The sequence below is a fragment of the Vespula vulgaris genome, chromosome 22, assembly GCF_905475345.1.
Source record: "Vespula vulgaris chromosome 22, iyVesVulg1.1, whole genome shotgun sequence".
NCBI classification, from domain to species: domain Eukaryota; kingdom Metazoa; phylum Arthropoda; class Insecta; order Hymenoptera; family Vespidae; genus Vespula; species Vespula vulgaris.
Genome location: NC_066607.1, coordinates 3,642,400 through 3,662,440, shown reverse-complemented (window position 1 = coordinate 3,662,440; position 20,041 = coordinate 3,642,400). Strand labels below are relative to the sequence as shown.

General features: G+C 42.6%; 1 protein-coding gene and 1 long non-coding RNA gene across 39 annotated transcripts in view; one reads left to right on the top strand and one right to left on the bottom strand.

Annotated features, from left to right (window-relative positions):
- LOC127071595 (uncharacterized) overlaps positions 1 to 20,041 on the bottom strand; it is a 205,251-nt gene that overhangs the window by 134,689 nt on the left and 50,521 nt on the right. The gene's annotated exons all lie outside the window — the stretch shown is intronic.
- Positions 1 to 20,041, top strand: part of LOC127071589 (CUGBP Elav-like family member 1) — a 253,175-nt gene that overhangs the window by 186,453 nt on the left and 46,681 nt on the right. For all 38 annotated transcript variants that reach the window (XR_007785149.1, XR_007785150.1, XR_007785148.1 and 35 more), the window contains one exon: positions 4,251 to 4,333. Coding sequence is in view for 32 of the 38 variants with exons in the window: in XM_051011019.1 (XP_050866976.1) it covers positions 4,251 to 4,333 (83 nt within the window). In the remaining 6 variants the exon portion in view is untranslated. The remainder of the gene's footprint in view (positions 1 to 4,250; positions 4,334 to 20,041) is intronic.

Sequence of the window (20,041 nt, the reverse complement as noted above, 5' to 3'; positions counted from 1 at the left end):
ACGAACCGGTCGAAAAGCCGATATAAATTTCCTTCCATTTTCGCTTTTCGAAGAAGGACGACTTTATAGATTTCCCAGTGGACTCTAATCACGGATCGGGATCGAGGTGTACTAGCCGCAAACCCACGGGATCTGCACGTTGCGCGCGCGTGTATCAACCGATCGTATATCAACGATAATATCTTTTCTCAAACTTATCAAGCTTGCTTAACCTCCCTTATCGAGGACACTGATTTTACCTTTGAAATCTACGATATATAACGTCGTTCTTCTCGTCGTCGTGGCGTTAATCGCGACATTGTTAAAAATTTCAAACGGTTCCTTTTACCGATTTATGGATATCGAACGAAACGATTCTTTAGGCCAAGCACAGCGATTTTATTCCATCTTATTATTGGAATCGCACGAGCAAGCCGTTTTCATTGCTGGAGAATATCGTTCTCTCATAGACGGATATACGCCAAGTCAGTACGCGGTTGTGTCATCGAATTCCCAGCTCTTACGTTACACGCACGAATAATTTCCGTCGTAGAAACGAACGACGCGATGGAATTTCGTACAATGGATGCATCGGCGACGACAAACTCTCCCCCTCTCTTACATACGTCTTCTCGATTTCCTCGCTTTCGTCCGTTCTCTCTCACGCTCGCGTACACACGCACACACAGTCTTTCTCTCTCTCTCTCTCTCTCTCTATTCTCCTCTATTCGCTTGATGTCACTCGAAACGTTTCTCGACGTGCCTCCCGTGAAATTATATGTGTAGGTAGGAACGTACGTGTAAGCGCGAGCAATGCATAATTCGCGCCGCGAACGACGGGCGTTTCATGCGTCGAGTGTCGCGCAAGTATAATCCGGAGTCCAATTAGCGATAATTACGACGTGAATTGGGAATCCCTAATGGCGACGAGGCCCTGCAGGCCAGCAGCATTCCCCAGCAGTTTCGTTTCTCGCTCGCTCTCATTCGTTCATTCGTTCGTTCGTTCGTTCGTTCATTCGTTCATTCGTTTGTTCGGCCAGACTGGCTCATTCGTCATCACGATTTTTGCAAATGACATCACCCACACGCGAGATTATATTCGGCCAACGTACGATCATTGTTTGGTGTTGCGAACAATTTTCGATGGAGCATTATTAATAAGTCCGTGAATAATTTGGAATTATTTCGCGAGTGTGAACGGACGAGAAGCGAAGAGTAGGGATGGCACTTTATCGATCGATCGAACGATTTATTTATTTATTTTTCGCTTTTGTATCTTGTCGTAACGTCGGTCGTCGGAATCTTCGTTGCAAGCTCGCTCGGCGGTCCGAGGAATGTTTACGTTTCGCCAAAGAAAGAAAAAGAAAAAGAAAAACTAAGGTTTGTGTATCGTTTGTATACGTGTTTACGTTGGTAAAAGGACAGGGACTCGAGTCGTCTTACGTTCATTTTGCGTTACACGTTCTTAACGAAACGACTACAAATTCGTCGTATTAGATAATGGAAATTAAACGTTATTTCACGAATAACGTTTAATCTTCCATAATTTACTTCTCACGCTCGTAGGAATTACAGCTTCACAACGTTCCACGAAATTGATTTTCGCTTTGTTCGCGATTCCCAGGTCGCCGAGAGCTTTCCTCCGAAGTAAAGCGCGTCACGAGGTAGTCCATATTACTAGTGGTGGCCGGTGGCCGGTCAGAAAACACTGGGCAAAGCCCATACGAGAAAATTACACCGTCGTCGTGGCCCGACGTGCTCTCTACTCTAAACTAGTGCTATTCAAACTGTGTGTGCGAGCAACTCATGGGAATACTGCTGCACACTGTTCCCGGGTTAATAATTCGCTTATTAATAATTGATCCCAATTTGCATATAATTACGGTCCCGTAATTATGGAATTCTACAGCATTATGAATCGGATCATTGTTATTGTAATAGAACGTTTCACCTTCTAAACGAAAATTCAATTAACAATCTTCGAAGCTTGTCGTGCGTTCAACGTCAAAGACTCGTCGTACCTGTACGACGTTATTACGCGACTGGGAATATCTCTGTGCAATCGTTTTCGAAGCTAAACGTTTCAGACAAAGCGGATCGACCAATTTCTGGGATCGTCGTTCGTAATCATTCGTTACGATTACCTACGAGAACGAAGGTAAATCGCTCGGAAGAAGCATTCGCAAGCAAAGTTTGCAGATTGCAGGAAAGTTTTCGTGTTTAGATCGAAGATAAAAAAGTACACGTTCTAATCGCGTTACGGTGACTAGTTCAACAACAGCCGAATGACTCGTGATATCTTCCTTGTGATCTTCGCTTACGTGGCGATCATCAGTCAAGGTAAGGGATGATGGAAGGTGGTAAAGAGGGGAAGGAGTACTAGCGGCAGCGTTGGCACCTCGACGAATAGGGTCATTTGTAGACACGAGTATTACAGACGGCTGCTCGGCGAACGGCCAACCGATGGCGAAGGGAAAGTTCGTTCGATGTGATTTAAGGGTCTATCGAGCGATGATGCCTTAAGATTAGTTACTCGCTAGATCATAATTTTCCCTTGCCCGCGTCTCGTAAATTTCTTGAAATTCGTCGACGTCGCATGTCGGAAACGCGACTACGACTTTTGTTTCTTCCTTCTTTTCTTTTCTTTTTTTTTTTGTCTTTTCTGTCCTCAGAGCGATCGGAATTTCTGAGGAATTCGAAAAAAACTGACTTTGTCGATACCGAAAAAATTTGTGAATCCGACACCGCTCGTCTTTTTTTAACATTGCAAGGATTTAGAATCTTAGTGAGAATCGAATTTATCGAAGTTACGAAAGGTAAACGCGGAAAGTCGAGCGAGACCATCGTATAAAGATGTATTAACTTATCACATCTATTGGTTTCATTCTAGTCACGTTCGCGCGTTGCTGCAAGAACTCCCGACCACGAACGGTACTTTATACGTTTTGACAAAGTATTATGGTATCCTAAAATCGAACGCATCGTACACTACCGATCGCAATTACGATATTCGTCGTGAGATCGTACCTACGTCGTTAAATGCGATATTGAATATTGCCATATTGCGTTATCGTCCAAAACAAGGTATATACGGTACACGATCCTCCTCCTACCTTAATTGCAAACCTTGCCGATGCTTCTATTAAACGTAATCACGTTATAGCACCCTCTAGATGAAGATTAGTGTTTCATTACAATATCATTATAACGTTCTTCCTGCTTAGCTTGAATAGGATTATTAACGTGTCGCATGCCAAGAGATTTTAATTGAATTAATTTCCCGTCTCTATGGATTCTAAAAACGAAGTAGTTATTGAATTTATTTTCAACTTTCTGTCAAACGTTGAAGAGAATGAATAAAAAAGAAGAAAGGAGAAAAAGAAACGAGAAAGAGACAGCGAATCCGACAAGAAAAAAGTGTCCGCCTTTTTTTCGCGGACAACAGTAATTTAGCAATTCGTGCGAATCGTAAGTTCCAGCTGGGAATTCCAAAGTTCGCTGTTGGAGGAAAAAAGAAGGAGAAAGAGAAAGGGAGAGAGAAAGGTAGAGAGGGAGAGCGAGCGAATGGTAGAACAAACATATTGCTTAAGCTTCATGGACTTTTGCGAAAGCATTGTGGCGATGCTCGGAACGAGAGGATAGCTGTATGCAGGTAAAGCAACTCATTCGTAAACTAAGGGGCTGTAATACCAACGCTGCACACGCGCGCATGAGCATCTTCTACCCTCTCCATTCGCGTGTCTACAGAGAGGCAAGAGGAGAGTCGGAATTAGCCGACTGTATAGCATAGAAAAGGAGAAAAGGGAGAGCGATGCAACGGCGAATCGAACTTTTGGCAACTCGTAACTACCGACCGGTCGAATTCGCTTGCCGGTTCGACGTCCAAGTCTCCTTTGGTAAAGAGAAACGAAAGAGGATGCAAAGAGACGTCGAAGAGACTCGACGACGTTCCCAGAAGCAACAACGACCTTTTATTTTCTCTTCTCGTCTCTCGCCATCGTTCCATCTAACCTGTCATCTCTGTCCAAAGTCTACATCCGTCGGTGTCAATCATATCGAGTTTCGGATACATCGAACAGAGAACGTAGTACTCCGCAATATATCGAATTCTCGTACTTTTCGTTCATCTTGCTTTCCTAGCGATTCGCAATCGTCGACGAGCGTGTTCGCGATATCAATCGGTTATGCCATGATCGTTGTCAAAGTTACGGACGACGATGAAAATGTAAGGACGTAGGCGTCTCGACTAATTACGACTAATTACTTTCCAGGTTGCTGCTTTGTAACCTTCTACACGAGAAAGGCCGCCTTGGACGCACAGAACGCTTTGCACAACGTCAAGACTTTTAGCGGGGTGAGTACGCATTGCTCTCCTGAGAGATTACATTATATAATTCATTCGGACGTAACAGGATTATACGTAACTCGTTTAATGGTCCGTTAGCCGTATGATTGTTCGGTATAACGAATAAAGGACTAATCGAATAATTGATTGTCACGGGCGTTAGTCGTTAATTAATTATATGACGCGGCTCGGTACGTTTAAAAATTCAATTGGGCTTGTTCCGGCGGTGAATGAAAAAATATCATGTCTCGCGATATACGTTTACGTATATATATACATATATATATATAAAAAAAATATATATGTGCGCGCGCGTATCTGTGTGCATACACTCGCAGCACGTAGATAGTTATAGACACGATAGGTAGAAATACTCGTGATGCTTCTCTCGAAATGTTTCACCGAAATTCGAGCGATATACAGATGTTCTATAATAGGTCGGATGGAAGTAGAGGAGACGATGCGACCGGTGATGTTATCCTCGTTCGATTCGGATCAATGCGGCGAACTCGCCGGCTAAGCCGAACGAATGTTTACGCGGACAATTATCCCAGTACCGATGATGATTCGCTCGATCGAGTATTGACCGAGTAATGAATATTAATACGGTTGATCGTTCGAATAAATTATTCAAATCGTCGCCGAGGTCGGCCGATCGATCCTTCGACCAATCATCGATGCAATCGGATCTCCGTTCTCCGTTCTTCGTCGAACGCTCGTTTCTATCGTTTCTGGCCGATCCGTACAGAGTAAATACATCGACCGCGTTGTCGAAAGCACGTTTGCGGTAATCGATCGATCTTTTTCCTTCCCCAAGCCCAACGATTCGCTACTTTTGTTCTCTCGAATATCATCGTCCGAATAAAAACTTATGAAATTATTTTGAAGAAAGAAACGCAGAGGAACGGAATCGACATTTTACTTTCTCGAGATCCTTCCGCGATCGCAGACCACCGATGATCGTAACGAGAACGGCAAAAGTACTTCCACGAGGTAATTACAGGTAACTTTCGCGGCAATTATGGGATGTCATTAAGAGCATTTAGCGGGGGGACTAGGAACCAACGATCTTTCTTCTTGTTTATAGCCGAACGTACGAGAATAATTATCATCGATCGCAAGAACGAGCAATCTCGGGCTAAACTCTATGCGAGGCTTTACGATGTTCCAAAAAAAAAAGTGGGAAAAGATCGACGTAGAATTTTTAATCAAACTCGACTCCATACGACGTTCACTGGGTCCCGTAATATTTCGTAATTTTTTTTCGTATCGTAGTAATAACAATCGTATTAGAAAGCGAAAAAACAAAAGTTCACGTTTATTCGCTTAAATTTTTTTAGTTTCATTGACAAGCAGCTTTTATTCGTGATTGAACGCGAGTCGACGATATAACCTGTCGAGTAGTACGCACGAAGAGTCATGAGGTTGCTACGTTAGACGTACGGCGGCGCCACGGACTTTAGTTTCATTCATTCATTCATAAGACTCGCACATTTCTCCTATCGAATACATTGTTTTTCGAGATAGCGTATAACAGTTGGAAAGAAGTAAGTAGATAGAAGAGAAACGATAGATATCGGCTTTCCTCGCACAGATTCCTCTTAGTTTACTTTCCGTATCCCCTCGAATTATACTTCGTAAATTGAATCGATCATGGGGGAAAGGAACAATGGGGTCTCTCGAGATTCTTCTTCCCTCCCATGTCCAACCACCGTACACTTCGAATTATCGATACATCGAATTTCTGTCCGTTAAAAAAAAAAAGAACGAAAAAAAACTTTCTAAAGAAATTCGTAATTGGAATAATCGTATATAGATCCGCGAAGAGGAGTGCGTAATTATATCGGTTGAATGCATATTCGAGAAGAGTTCGTTTGAACAACGATATTATAATCGCTGGTTGAAATATGAAAGACAAACGCTATACAATTTCACGAGTAGGTTAGTTACGTAGATACGTAAGCTTTTTGTCCCTTTTCTATCGGACTAATTACGAAGAAGCTAACGAGTACAAAGTAGCTTGGACTAAACTACTCGAGGGCGTTATTCACGAAGAGAGAGGAGGTCGCGTGCCGTGAAAGAAGATACCCAAAAACGACGTGTCGCGAAGGACTACTACTACGCGTGGTAGTTAATTAAGACGAGCTAAACGAACTACTTTGTCGTCATCGTTAGGGTTTCGATTAAGGGTGCAGTGAGTCGCGAAAGAGACTTCTCGAGACATTGCATGGATCGCGAGCTTGAGCGAGAAAGAGAACGAGAGAGAGAGAGAGAGAGAGTAGAATACTTGAGCGAAAAATATATATATATATATAAAAGAGGAAAAAAAAGAAAGAGAGAGAGAAAGAGACAAAAGAAATAAATGAATCGCGGAACGACGTTTCCGCAATGAAAAGGGTTGACTGAGTATAAGTGGGTGACTGAAAGGAGCTTGGAGTCGTGCGAGGACTGGAAGAGTATAGTCGGTGGAGGAAGAGGAATACGTTGTGGAGGGGTTGAAGAGCTCGGAGTGAAGGAGGAGGAAGAAGAGGAGAAGGAGGAGTTAGGGTGGCGAAGAAGGGGCGGCTTGTGCATTCGAAGGAGTTTAGCTTTTCTCGTATCAGATTTCGTTTCCACGAGTGGCGTCGAGTCGAGAGGTTTGTGTTGGCTCGGAGAAATGAGTCGAGTGCTCTGGGGAACCCTCCCTCTCTCACACACACACACGCGCGCGCGCACGCACACAGAATCTAAAACGCGAGCGTGTTTCATCCATTTCTAGTGGCATCCACCCACTATCTTCCCTCCAAGGGAGAGCCTCACCAACGAATTTACCCCAAGGAAAACAAGTTGCTAACAATTTTGCCAAATTTTTATATCTCAAAAGTTAGATTCGAATTCGATTCGACCATCGAAAAGCTCCACGAGCTTGTTGTACGAGAGAATTGATTCGAACCGGATCGTTTGTCCGATTAATTCCTTGATTCTTGATCGTTAATTTGACACTTCGCACTTGTATCATTCGCGTACGATTCATTTACACGCCGCAGGAATCGATCCCACGTTTCGACACTATCACACTTGGAGAGTATTACGTTAACACCTCTAACGATCAATCCGAACGAATAAAATGTATATGCTTGTGTTTGTGTCACGTATGGATATATGTATCTATAAATGGCGATCGTTTGTAGATGAAGCAACGCTAGGGTAGAGCAGAAGCCATGTAAAAAAGAGTAAGAGAGAGAGAGAGAGAGAGAGAGAAAGGGGAAAGCGAAAGGGGTGGCTCGGCTGGCTCGCGGCCACGAAATTGATGGAAAACCGTGGCGAATTAACAAGCTGGCATACCGTACTCGCAACAGTGCGTAATATTATTACGGTACGGCGGAACAAGAGGTATTGGAACTGAGGCGAGCGTAACTGGAAAATGAAACCGATATATGGCCGATGGCGCGTTGATATGGTCCGGGAGAGAGCGGAGAGGTGGAAAGGGACGAAGAGCATGGAAAGAGATGGTGGAAGAGGTCGATGCTCAAATGGGAAGTGCGCATCGCTCTGTCTCTCTCCTTCCCCTCTCTCCGTTTCTCTCTTGCTACAGCTCGACCAGTGGGAGACCTTAAAATATTCAGGATAATGTTCGTATCGGTTGCTCACTACACCCACGATCGATATCGATGGTATCGCCGATGAATTTCGAACTACAACACTCTCACCAGGATCCTGGATAAAATTTAATAAGCAGTTATGGTCCACATAATAATCGTACGTCATACCGCGCTCGTATATTATGCGGCATCTCGTGCACACACGAACGTACTTGCACGAGACACGATACACACGAACTCTATCTACATATATAGTCCACGTTATCGTCGTGCAATAACGCAATGAATCACACTGTCACACTTCGCGACACGATGATGACAATCGATATACCTTTTGTATGCGCATCGCCACCACTCGTAAATGTGGTGGTTACCGTCTGTGCGGAGTATTCCAGCCGCAGAAGCTTATTTGCGTCCAAGCAAAACCGTTTCTCTTCTTTGCTCTTTGTTCGGTAAAAGTGCTAGCTCAACGCGCGATAAAATTGAAATTCTCGCGAGTATCCTCGTGCTTTATTTCCCGCTAACTTTATATTTTAATTACTTCGTAATTGTTCCGTGGATTTCGAGGGAGTACATTTTTTTCCCGTTTCCTTTTCTTTTCCTTTCTCTTTTTTCTTCTGCTTTAGGAAGAGCAAATCGAGATAAATAACAGACTTAAAGCATCGTAGAAAAAGTTCGTCATTGAAATTCGTACATAGGTCTGTTTACGAGAGAAGAAAATTCTGTTTACGTTTCAGGACTATTAAAGCGTTAGCAGAGTGTTCCTCCTCGGTACCGTAATTGTCAAATATTGTCTAAAGTATGCTATACGAATAGAGTAATCTACAATGTACAGTAATTTCAAATGTTTGATATTATACGCCGTACGAAGGTTCTCTATATATTGGAAGTGCTGATACACGACTGTACACTAAATACCAAAATTGATAACGAGTTGTAATTCGTGTGCAACGTTTACTCGTCCACTCAGCAATTCGCGTGTGTGCTTTTAAGTGCGGTTTTGATGCTTCAGCGGACACGAGTGCGGAGGAATATTGTCCGTTCTACTCGAGTTGAAAATGATAGTCGAGGACAATGTTCCTATAGATACGCGTATTTCGACGTCTAATTTACTTCTGTTAGCATGTAATAGAAACATGCGATATCGTTAATGCATATAGATCGATCGTTTAATTCAGGAATAGTTTATACTTGTGTCAAACGTTCCGAATAATCCCTTTCAAAGCTTTGTACGTTTAAAAAGTTAATAAATGGTCGTACCAGATACCAGGATTAATAATATTATTTTTAAAATGGTATCGATATCGAGCAACTTGCAACCAGAACCGTACTGCAATATTTCTAGATACGCACGTCACTGAAGTTGTAAGGAGTCTGACGCGTAACTTCTATTTCCGTAGCCAAGTTAAATCCGATACATCGATATTCTATTTCCGTGCAATCTCTTTCGCGAAATATACGGATATACGTTCGTTCGAATTACTTTTACGGTAATACATAGTTACAACGCGAATTTACATTTGATGTACGAATAATAAATGGACGAGCCGAGATCGATGTCGAAAGAAGAATCCAAGTTCTTTTGTTCGCTTAGTACGACGCGTACTCGACAGCTTTTCATCGCTAATGAGAGTTAGGTGAATGCGTAAGACAATAATCGTAAGGGGAAAAGGTTCCGCTTCGTTAATTTTATTCGTACGATCCTCGTTACTCTTAACCCATTTTCCCATTAAAAGAAACAAAACGTAAAACGTAGTGATACGACCTAAGGGAAGCTAACTTTGTTTCCGTATGAAGGGTATTTCACGAAACGACCTATTTTATATGGCCTGCCGTAGGAGGCACGACATCGAAAAGACAAAACCTTTAAAGGGTTGAAGCGCTTAAAGAATGATCCCGTATGCTTTGTCATACGATCTATAGAATAGAGTTTATGAGATTAAGAGAAAAAAGAAAGCAAAGGAGAAAGCAAAAAAAGAGGGAAGAAAGATAATGAGAAAAGAAAAAAGTATGGGAAGGGGGGAAATGGAAAAAACGTTTTATACGCTATTAAATCTTGTAAACACTCTTCGACCGTCAAAGAGATTTCTAATCCGCGTTTAACGAAGAACAGATTTTATTTGACGAGCTATTTGTAAACGCGCGAATCATCGATCCTCACTTTTCACGCTCGTTCTAATTCAATCAACCGTCCTCGTTCGTCGTAAACCGAAGATTTACATGCGATCTTTTTAGCTTGTTAACTCTATCTCGCACAACTATTTTCTGCGAGGAACGACCGGCTCTGCCGTCGTTCGCGTCGGGTGTACCCGTAAGGCCATTCGAAAAGACGGGACGGATCACGTTAAAGATCCGAAAATAAATCACGTCTCTTCGTCAAGCATCGACCTTTGTGAATCACTCTGCTCTTCTTCTTCTCCTCCTCTCCTCCCTTTTCCTCTCTGTTCCCTTTTTCTTCTTCGTTCCTATTCCTCCCACTTTTAGTCGTTTGTTCGTAATGGTTCAAGAAAGACAAGGTGGACACGGGACGTTTGACCCACATTCACGTTCTTAAATAACATCTAAGTGACTTTAAAGCCCCTGCTAAATCATCGCTCGACAATGGATTAACAAACAATCGTAATATACTTTTACCCGAGTCGCGACCAAATCTTTTCTATTTTCCGCTAAGAGCATTACTTGCGCGTAATCGATTTGAAAAATTATAAGGACCTTAGGCTCGAGATTGTTTAATCGCTAAAAACTTCTCGACGATTTATCTCGCAAGAAAAGTTTATTAAACGCGAAGACGTACACTTTCCAAGTTCGGTCGAATCGTGTAGCTAATAACTACAAAGAAAGAAAGAGAAAAAAGAAGAAAAGAAGTGGTAAGGAAAAAGAGTGGTAGGGGAAACGAAAGAAGAATTCGATTTGCGGCTCTCGGCAGCAACGGCAACGGCAACGGCAACGGCAGCGGCGGCGGCTCGATTATCGCGGACGTTGGCCGCGTTCATGGCCGCGAGCGAAATTGCGTTCCATTCCTCACTAACTTTTTCAATTTGTCGTGAGTCGGGCAACTAATTACCGGCCGAAACGACTTTTGCCTCGGCGACGGGGGAGCAGCAGCTATGTCAGCTTTTCGAGAGAGAGAGAGAAAGAGAAAGAGAGAGAGAGAGCTTTCAAACGATTCGGAACATCTGTTGGTTACATACGTTTATCGTGCCACAACTGACCTCGTCCTATGCGCGATAAACAAATCCTTTTGTATTTACAAATAAACAAAAACGCCCCCATGCGGTAGAGCGGAGATTTTTGGGAATAAAATGTATAGAAATGCAGAAAAAAGAGAATCGTGAATGAAATGTATTACGAATCGAAGAATGCTACGTTTTTCTTTATTTTTTTTTTTTATTAGATACGCGTCGGATCAAAATTGGGATGAATTAATTACCATGTTTCAAGTTTATCTCGAGCGTGTCCGTTCGTACGTCGAAGTAAAAAAGTAATAAAACGGATTCTATTTTCTATTATATTTTTCAACAACTACAGAGAGACGAGTGTTTACCTAGTGTTTCTCGAAAATAGATCCCCGATAGACGATATATATCGATATATGTTTTTCGGATCATCGTACGATAGATAAAGAGATAATGATTCCCAGCGACGTATCGAGACAAATCTCCTCCGGGTACCTCCTGTTCCGATCACTGCCAGAGACAGCACCAGCATCATCCTCGATACGACACGTCGCGTTTATCGGTTCCACGTTTCTAGCTCGGAGCTCGAAAGCACTCTTCGAGAATGTCCCTCTCCAATGGTTGGAAGGTTTCGTATTTCTTTTTTAAAGTTTTTTATCTTACAGAAAATTAATAACGAACGAACGTACGTACGACGACTCGATCGGAGATGGAGAAACGTAGTACAGAAAAAGAAAGAGGAGAGAGGGAGAGAAACAAAAAATTATTATTTCGTCGTCAAATGAAATTCTCCTCTTCTATTTTGATAAAACTTACTTTTGTTTCTTTCGATTCAAACAATTTCCAGCATAGTTGGCGATGCTCGTTATATTTAGACCGACATAATGGAGCAATAATGAGCACTCGAAACTACCGGAAAACGAATTTACTCGCGTCAAAATTATTTACGCGCCATTTTCCTACCTTTAATTTCATAATCGACGTTCGTTGGTACAAACAACGAAGCGATGCCATTGTCAATCGATTTTCGAAACAATTTCGATAAAGCGTATCGTGTCTGCTCGGTCTATCCGAGTGTTGGCGAAAGTATTCGAAAAATTCTCATTAAATCTGTCCATTTTTGCGTACATCATTTAATAGTTTACGATACAGCAAATCTATTAAAACGTTACAAGTTCGAACTTATTTTACATAGTTCATGATAGTTAACTCGATAATCCTGGACGAGCTCAGGCTGTTTCAGGATTACTGAATATTTTATAGGGTACTCCGAAAATGTAATATAAAGTTGGGATGATATAATGGAGGTAAGAAAAGGAAACGTAAAGAGCAGAGAGACGACGAAAAAGAAAAAAAGAAAGAATAAAGGAAAATATAATGCTCTACTTTGCGTCTTCTTATATAATTTCATTTCAGACTCAATTCCATTTTGCAAGGATGCATTATCTTAACAACATTTACCGTTAATAGACTTATTACTGTCGCGAAAGAACTTTTAATTAACGTCAGTAAAAAAAATATATATATATATATATATACAAACGTACGCCGAACAAACTTCGCAAATACAGCAGTTATCGCGAAACAAAAGGCCCGTCTTTAGGAAAAGGACGTGAACTCTCAAAGAGCATTCCTTTATATCTTATCTACCGTACAATTCCAAGGGAAACAGCTGATAACGTTTCATGTTCACGATGTACCATAGCGTCCTCGATTTTCCACGTGTTTCCTGCATCCGTTCAATCCTATTCCGTTGCACCGAGTCTGAAAGCTTTCGGTACTCGCAATTATCTTGCTCTCGCTTTCTCAAAGCGAGCTTCCGATGGTTACTTCCAAGATTTTCGAAGAGAAGAAATAATGGATGGGTATAACGAAAAGGAGAACAGAGGAGAACGGTGAAAAGTTGTTTTTATCGCGTTCTCATCAAATTATGAGAAAGCAAGATTCGAGCGTAGGGACGTTTATTCCATTCTTCAAGACTTTAAACAGAGACTTCGAAGAGATAAGGAGAGATGAAGAAAAAATCGAAGAGGGAACGAAAAAGAGATAACGAAGGTGAGAACGAACAGCCATGGAAGTACGGAGAAAGGTCGCTCGGGGGATGATGACCTGACCGTTCGCGACGATCTTTCGAGAGAAAGAGACGACGGAGGGCGTGTTGCCAAGTGCAGTTTCGTAAGCTGCATTCTTCAAATCGAATTCCATTTCCCTGACAAATGTGCCACGCCGACTAAACCAGCCCGGCTTCTCTTTCTCGGATGGTAGACGAACGGAATGATAAAGCCAATTCGAGCTGTTTGCGCCAAAACGATTGCGAGCTTATCGAGAGAGGGTTTGTACGTGTGTGTTTGTGTACGTGTGAGAGAAGGAGAAAGAGAGAGAGAGAGAGAGAGAGAGAGAGAGACTATAAGGTTTTTCACGAGACGAGCAAAAAGCAACCGATTTTTGCTTCATCGTTCCTTTACCAAGTTTCCATCGAAAGAAAGTTTTTCGGATCAAGCGGAAATAAGAAAGAGAGGATACGTTTGCGACGTTGAGAACGTCGCAAGTGTCTTTTTTGCCAACTTTCCTTTACCGGAGGCTACGTATCGCGAGCTTCTTCTTTTCTCGACTATCCTCAAATTAGCTTCTCCATAAAAGTTTATTTCGCGACAATCCTTGCGCTAACATGCACCGCGTACCTTAGAATCTTTTCGCGGTTACTTCGTTAGAATACTTTCCTTCCTTTCCACGCTTTCCTGTTTACTCGCTAATTAAATATTTCTTTCTTCCTTTTTCGTTCGCGCGAAATTACGAAGAGAGTCTGGCGGTACCAAGTTTATATCGAATTATTATTTCATAAGTAAATGTCAGATAATGAAATTAAAATGATCGTAAGATATTGATTTTTAATTCGATGTAGATCGAGCGACGATCGAAAGTAACGTGAGCGATCCGTGAAAAGTCGCATTTCGAGAGACGATAAGCAGAAACGATTTCCAACGGCGTTCCCTTCGGTTCACGGTCGTTTCTTTCGCGGACGAGTTCACGTCAAGTTCATTTTCCTAGCGACGAAAAGGGATGTTCGATTGTACGAGCCGCGAGCGAATTCGTCGGAAGTAAACAGACGTCAGTCACGCATAAATGATAGCACGTTGCTCACGACATGCATTCGCTCAAATGAGCGCGCACGCGTATCAATCACCGTAGAGTTTACCAGCCGCGTCGGCTTGCCAAGTAATTTAATCACTTTTAGTGCCCCATTGGTATTCCGGAAAATCTGGCCAATAGACTCGGAACGCATCCGATTGCCATTCCAGGATCGAAGAACGATAAATTAACCTACTTCTCGTTCTACTATTTTTCTCTTAGCAGTCGACTCGATTCTCATAAACGCGCAAGTAGAAAGACCAAACCCCGTCTACGATCTCGAATCTGAAAATGATCACAATTTCGTAAACTGCCTCGTCAGTTTGTTTACTTCATTTTCTTATATTTACTTTGCTTTTATCGTATATCTATGTTGCGAATACGAATTTGTAGAATTCTCCCGAGAGAAGCATTTACGTTCGAAGGAAACTCGCGCACGTCGTGCGTGAACGGGAAGAGTAGAACGGAAGCTGCGAAGGGTTGAAAAGGGAGGCGAAGGGAAGAAAGAGCGACGTTAGGGGGCATTGAAGTACTCGGAAATGAAGACGAGGATCGTACGTATCGCGAATAAAGTCAAGGAGTCTCGGTAAACTCACGGTTACGTCGATGCCTGAAAAGATTCCCTTTCGATGTGGTAGATAGCGCGCGGAAATTGAATAACGTCGTCGTCGTCGTCGTCGTCGTCGTCGTCGTCGTCGGCACTTATGAAATCACCGTTCGCTCGCTGTACTTGCCGATTATGATAACGACGACGACGACGACGAAGACGATGGATGAATATTCGGAGTCGATAAAACTTTTAACATGACCGACGTATTTCTCCGGTTACACGTTAAGCAATTTCCACAAGGAAAACTGGAGACGAGCTCGAGTAGCGGGGAGAGGAAAGAAGTGGAAGAAAAAAAAGAAAAGGAGTAATCGATCGTACGTTACGTTCTTATTTAACAAAACGGAGACAGCAGGTGTTTTTAGCCGAATACGCGCGTAGTAGGTAAGGGTAGATTTCTCCAAAATTGTCAGACGGTGACGATCGCGTATTTCATTTATTTTTCTCCCCTACCCCCTTTATTGAGAACATTGATTCCGACGTGTCGAGTCGTTCACCCTGGCCGCATATCGGGGACGCAGATGCACGTGACGCCCGCATTTTTTTCTCGAGGCAGCCAACGTCACCGGCACTACCACTGGCATCGCCTCACCGCCATCACCATCCCCACCAATACTGCCGTCGAATCCGCGCAGATTTTTCACGATTCTCCTCGGCCTCCGAAAACGCGTCGTCCTCTGTCTCTCTTCCTTTCCCCCGCCTCTTTTTCATTCCGTCGACGCTGCCCGACACGGTGGGTACGTGAAACGAATTTATAACCGGCGATACGGGCGACGTGACGAAGCCCTTGAGCCGAATTCGTCGATTTTAATACTCGCTCGTAGCTACAGTAACCCTCCGAACCTTTTATCCTATACCTACCAACGTTCACTCCCTCGAACGGGCTCTCATCCCCACGACGACGACGACGACGACGACGATGACGGCTACGACGACGACGACCACGCGACGACCCTCGAATGTCGATTCGCTCGGTCGGAACCGCATTCCTCGCGATACGCGCCCTCCAACGCGCTAACTTTCGCTCCCTTTCTCCCTCCTTCTACTATCTCTCTTTGCCTCCATCAAGTTTCCGTCGTATTGCCAAGAGAAAGAAATTTCCGATAACGCCAGCGGTATAACTTTTAAATCCGTCGGACCGTCGCCAAAAAAAGATTCTTTCCCTCCGGACGCACCTCCGGACGAGATCTACCCTGGTTTTGCACGAACGTCATAAAACTTCTCGAATGGGTGCCGATCTGCGGGTAAGTTGCGAGAATTAAAAGTCGTAAAGTCAAATTCGGTGGACGAACAAAGTGGCAATACTCGGTGGTTTTACGGTGCCGGTCAAAATGCAAGGAAACTCGAACTTTGCCGCTTTAATTCTTTCGCGGGTTTATGCGGACGACGCGTACGGGAGAAAGAAATAAAAGAAAACGTGCGAAACGTTGTTTCGCGTCCATCGTGAATAATTGAGATCAAATCCGTCGGTCGTAATCCGCAAACTTTTATATTTTCGTAATTTTAACGAAAGGACAAAACGGGGGAAAGCGACTCGAATTAGCCGGAGCTGCACGCTCGAAAAAGAAGGCAAGGACGCGAGGATATAAGAGACAGCGTTGCAACTTTAAATCCCCTAGTAAGGCCCTGGCACCTTCCGCGAAGATTATAAAAATTATCTCGCTTTTAGCGCTTTCTCTCCGTCCTTCCTTCTCTCGTAATACGTAAACAACGAAGTTGAGATTAAAAGTCACGAAGTCGTAGTCAGCATTCTCTCGTGACAGTGAGAGAGAGAGAGAGAGAGAAAAGAGGAAGAGAAAAGGAAAACCAGCGCTGCTTTTGCTGCAACATCGCTAAGTAGGATAAGGGAGTTTCGGCATAGCTTGAAAATGAGCGAAGAAGGAGAATACTTAAGCAAGCCGGTGTAACTTTAAAAGGACTTCTCCGAGGCGCAGTCCTCGGTGTTCAATGACGAATGAGTGAAAGGATAAAAATGATGGAAGTCGCCCGACCGTAGATTATCGCGGACTCTCTCCTTATTATTACATTTATCTAGGACGAATCGTGAAAATACCGGAATAAACGGGTAACGCAAATTATCGTCGTTCCATTCGCGTTAAACGATATATCCTTTGCCGTTGAAAGAACTCGTTATGTACTCGCGGATGTGGAAAATTGTGCCGTTGCGAAGCAACTTTGTCGTTCTTCTTTCGTTAAAGGAAGTCATTGTTCCGTTATAATTAACAGAATATTAGGTTTGACGTATTTACGACGTTATAAATTATAATTTGTATCGACTCGAATATTTCTGTCGAGTATCGCGCGTACGCGAAACAATACGAATAAATACGGATGAAACGTAGTATCGTGCGAGTCGTCGTCGCGATCTAACTACATTACCAAATCGTTCATAACGCAAAGATTCGTACAATGGGGATATTATTAAAGTCAATCTTCGAGTCAACGAGCATGGATATGAACGAGCATTTAGCATAGATATGAATTTCACCCTGACTCGTACCACGATACGAGGAATTTCTTCTCGACCTAAGGATCGAATACGCCTTCGCAAATAAAATATCTTCGATATTCGACCAAGATAATATCGTACGTAGGCGTTGGAGGAAAATATTTCGAACCGATGCTTTTTACAACATTTTTTCCTTTTTTGTTTGCATACACGAAAAGACGAAAAAAAAACCATAGAGGGAAATTTCCATAGAGTCTACTTTTTCTTATCCGTCGAGCCGTGTAACGATGATTAGTACGAGTACCCGTTTAGTACGTAGCTTTGGCAAATTCCTCTGCGAAAAAAAAAGAAAAGAGAAAAAAGAAAAAAGAGAAAAGAAAAAAGGAAACAAAAAAATAAAACAGCGAAATACCAGAGCAGAGTGAAAGTTTAAATAACGACGTGAGATCATTAAACGCGCGACGGCCCGTTGACTCTGTGATTAATTTGCTCTCTGATATTAGGGCGACTCGTCTTCGATGAAGGACTGCACCGGTGATTTAATGGACGGTTCCGACGTTCCCTGGTAGGCAACTTTCCAAGCAACCTGCGAACTATTTACGAGCCAGCGAAAAGTTCTTGATCTATCTGACTGTTTAATTTACGTTTACCAGACTCGTCGAAAATACGATTTCGTATCGGTGCGAGACTTCGATCCAATATCTTTTACAATAATCGCTTGTTTAACTGGTAATCGTAACGAACGGCCACTATGCTCGTTCGAAATTCCTCCGAAAATACGAAGCTTTTGACTATATTAAAGTACGAAACTATTTTAGCTATGAACGAATTTAATGGCATTTGGCGAGCATCACTTTCGGTCTATCGCGTCTAGCCATCTCACGTTGTTGTTTATGGATCGTTAGCCCTTGTAACCGATCTTTCGATCTATGCTGGCATTCCGATAATCGAGCCTCCAGGATATATGGATTCGACCGAAGCTAGACTATAGCCGATATCGAATTCGAATCTTAGCGGTGATTCCTCTCGGTCGAGACGGCACCGAGATAGAGAGAACGAGCCACGATCGCGCGAATAACCCAGTTTCGAGAATGAATGGCAAATGGAAGGACGGACGAGAAAGGACTACGATTCCTAGTTGCTCTCAGATCCTCGATAGACGTTGCTAACGAGTAACGAAATCATTAAGGTCGTACGCTCGATCGTGTCGAGAATATTCCTTTATCCTCTTTTTCCTTCCCGCGAATTTTTCACTTAATTGTCCTTCCGACGAATGGAACAAAAAACAAATGGAAGAAAAAACAGAACGAAATAAAGAAAATCGATGAATTTCTCTCAATTATCTCCGTGCAAAAAAATTCTTATTCCGTGAATTATTCAAAGGTAGACAGGACGTATATTCGCCGTGCGAACTTAATCTATTTGTTTCTTCGGCAATCTCAAGTTCCCAATCGCTATGCAAAGGTTCTCGAAACGTTATCAAACATGACAGGACGTGGATCGTTATTGTCACAAACTATCGCGCGTGAAGTGTACTCGCGAGATACGGACAGCGGTAGAAAGAACGTCGTCGTAAAGCCGCTTTCTCCGAAGGAAAATGGCAAATGGTCCGACGTTTTCCATTACTATAGTTCAACGGGAAGATTGTCGTGACGTTTTTGCATAGCAACCCTTTATTTCTTAAGACGTTCGAATTATTCCGTTCGAAGAGGTTTTCCCAAGGGGAACGATGGCAGGAAAACACGATTTAGTTCGTCCACGTGCTCAATTGTTCCTAATTTAATTGCTTCCCTCGTTAAATTTCGTCTCCTTCGCCCGACGTTCCGCGAGGACGAAGAACGCTCGGGACGTTCGAGAGATTCTTGTCAACTCGACCTGTCGCACGTAATGATCTTATGGAACGAAGTATAATAATGTCATTATGGAATCAGAGAGAGAGAGAGAGGGAGAGAGAGAGAGAGAGAGAGAGAGAGAGAGAGAGCGAAGAGTCTCGGTCTAAATCTGCAATCGTGCTAATTCACGATGCACGTGCGATCATAGAAACGAAAATTAATGCAATACCATCGTAGATACTAACGAGGACATACACAAATATAGCAAAGTATTAACGAACTATCAATTTGATCTAAAAATTAGATTCAATTATAAAGTCTCTGCGTTTAGTTTAATTAAGTATCGAGCATAAAGAGAATTTTTCATAACGCTCGTTAAAAGTTCCGGCTTTTTAAGAAAGAAACTCGTCGAGTAACGACGACGAGATTGTTATTACGTACTCATATTAATCATACAGACGTTTGCATTCTAAGCTAATCGATCTTTACACGCAGGATGACGTGTCAAAGAGGTATGACGCGATCCAAGATCACGTTGCTAGGGATAATAACGAAATGGCCTTCGAGCAGATTTCATTATAATCGTCGTTTCAAGAATATACGCTTTCCTGTCTTGTCCTTTTGCGAAACAAGTATTCCCAAGATCGAAGGAAGTAAGATTATTAAAATGATAATGGAAAGATACAGAAAACTAATTCGTTCGAGTGTTTCCGAATTATATTATAACTTTTTAATAACATGACCGATCCTTCGATCAAAAGGAATCCTTTTGCTACGTCGTAATCATATTATACCGGGAAGCTTTCTTATCGAAGAAATTTGCTTCTTTTGTAAACGTTGCTTATGGAAGGACGCCGATGCATTTCGATAAGTATCAAATCGAATTCTCGATACGTTCGATTCCCATATCACTGATTATATAGGTATATATACGTTTATATAT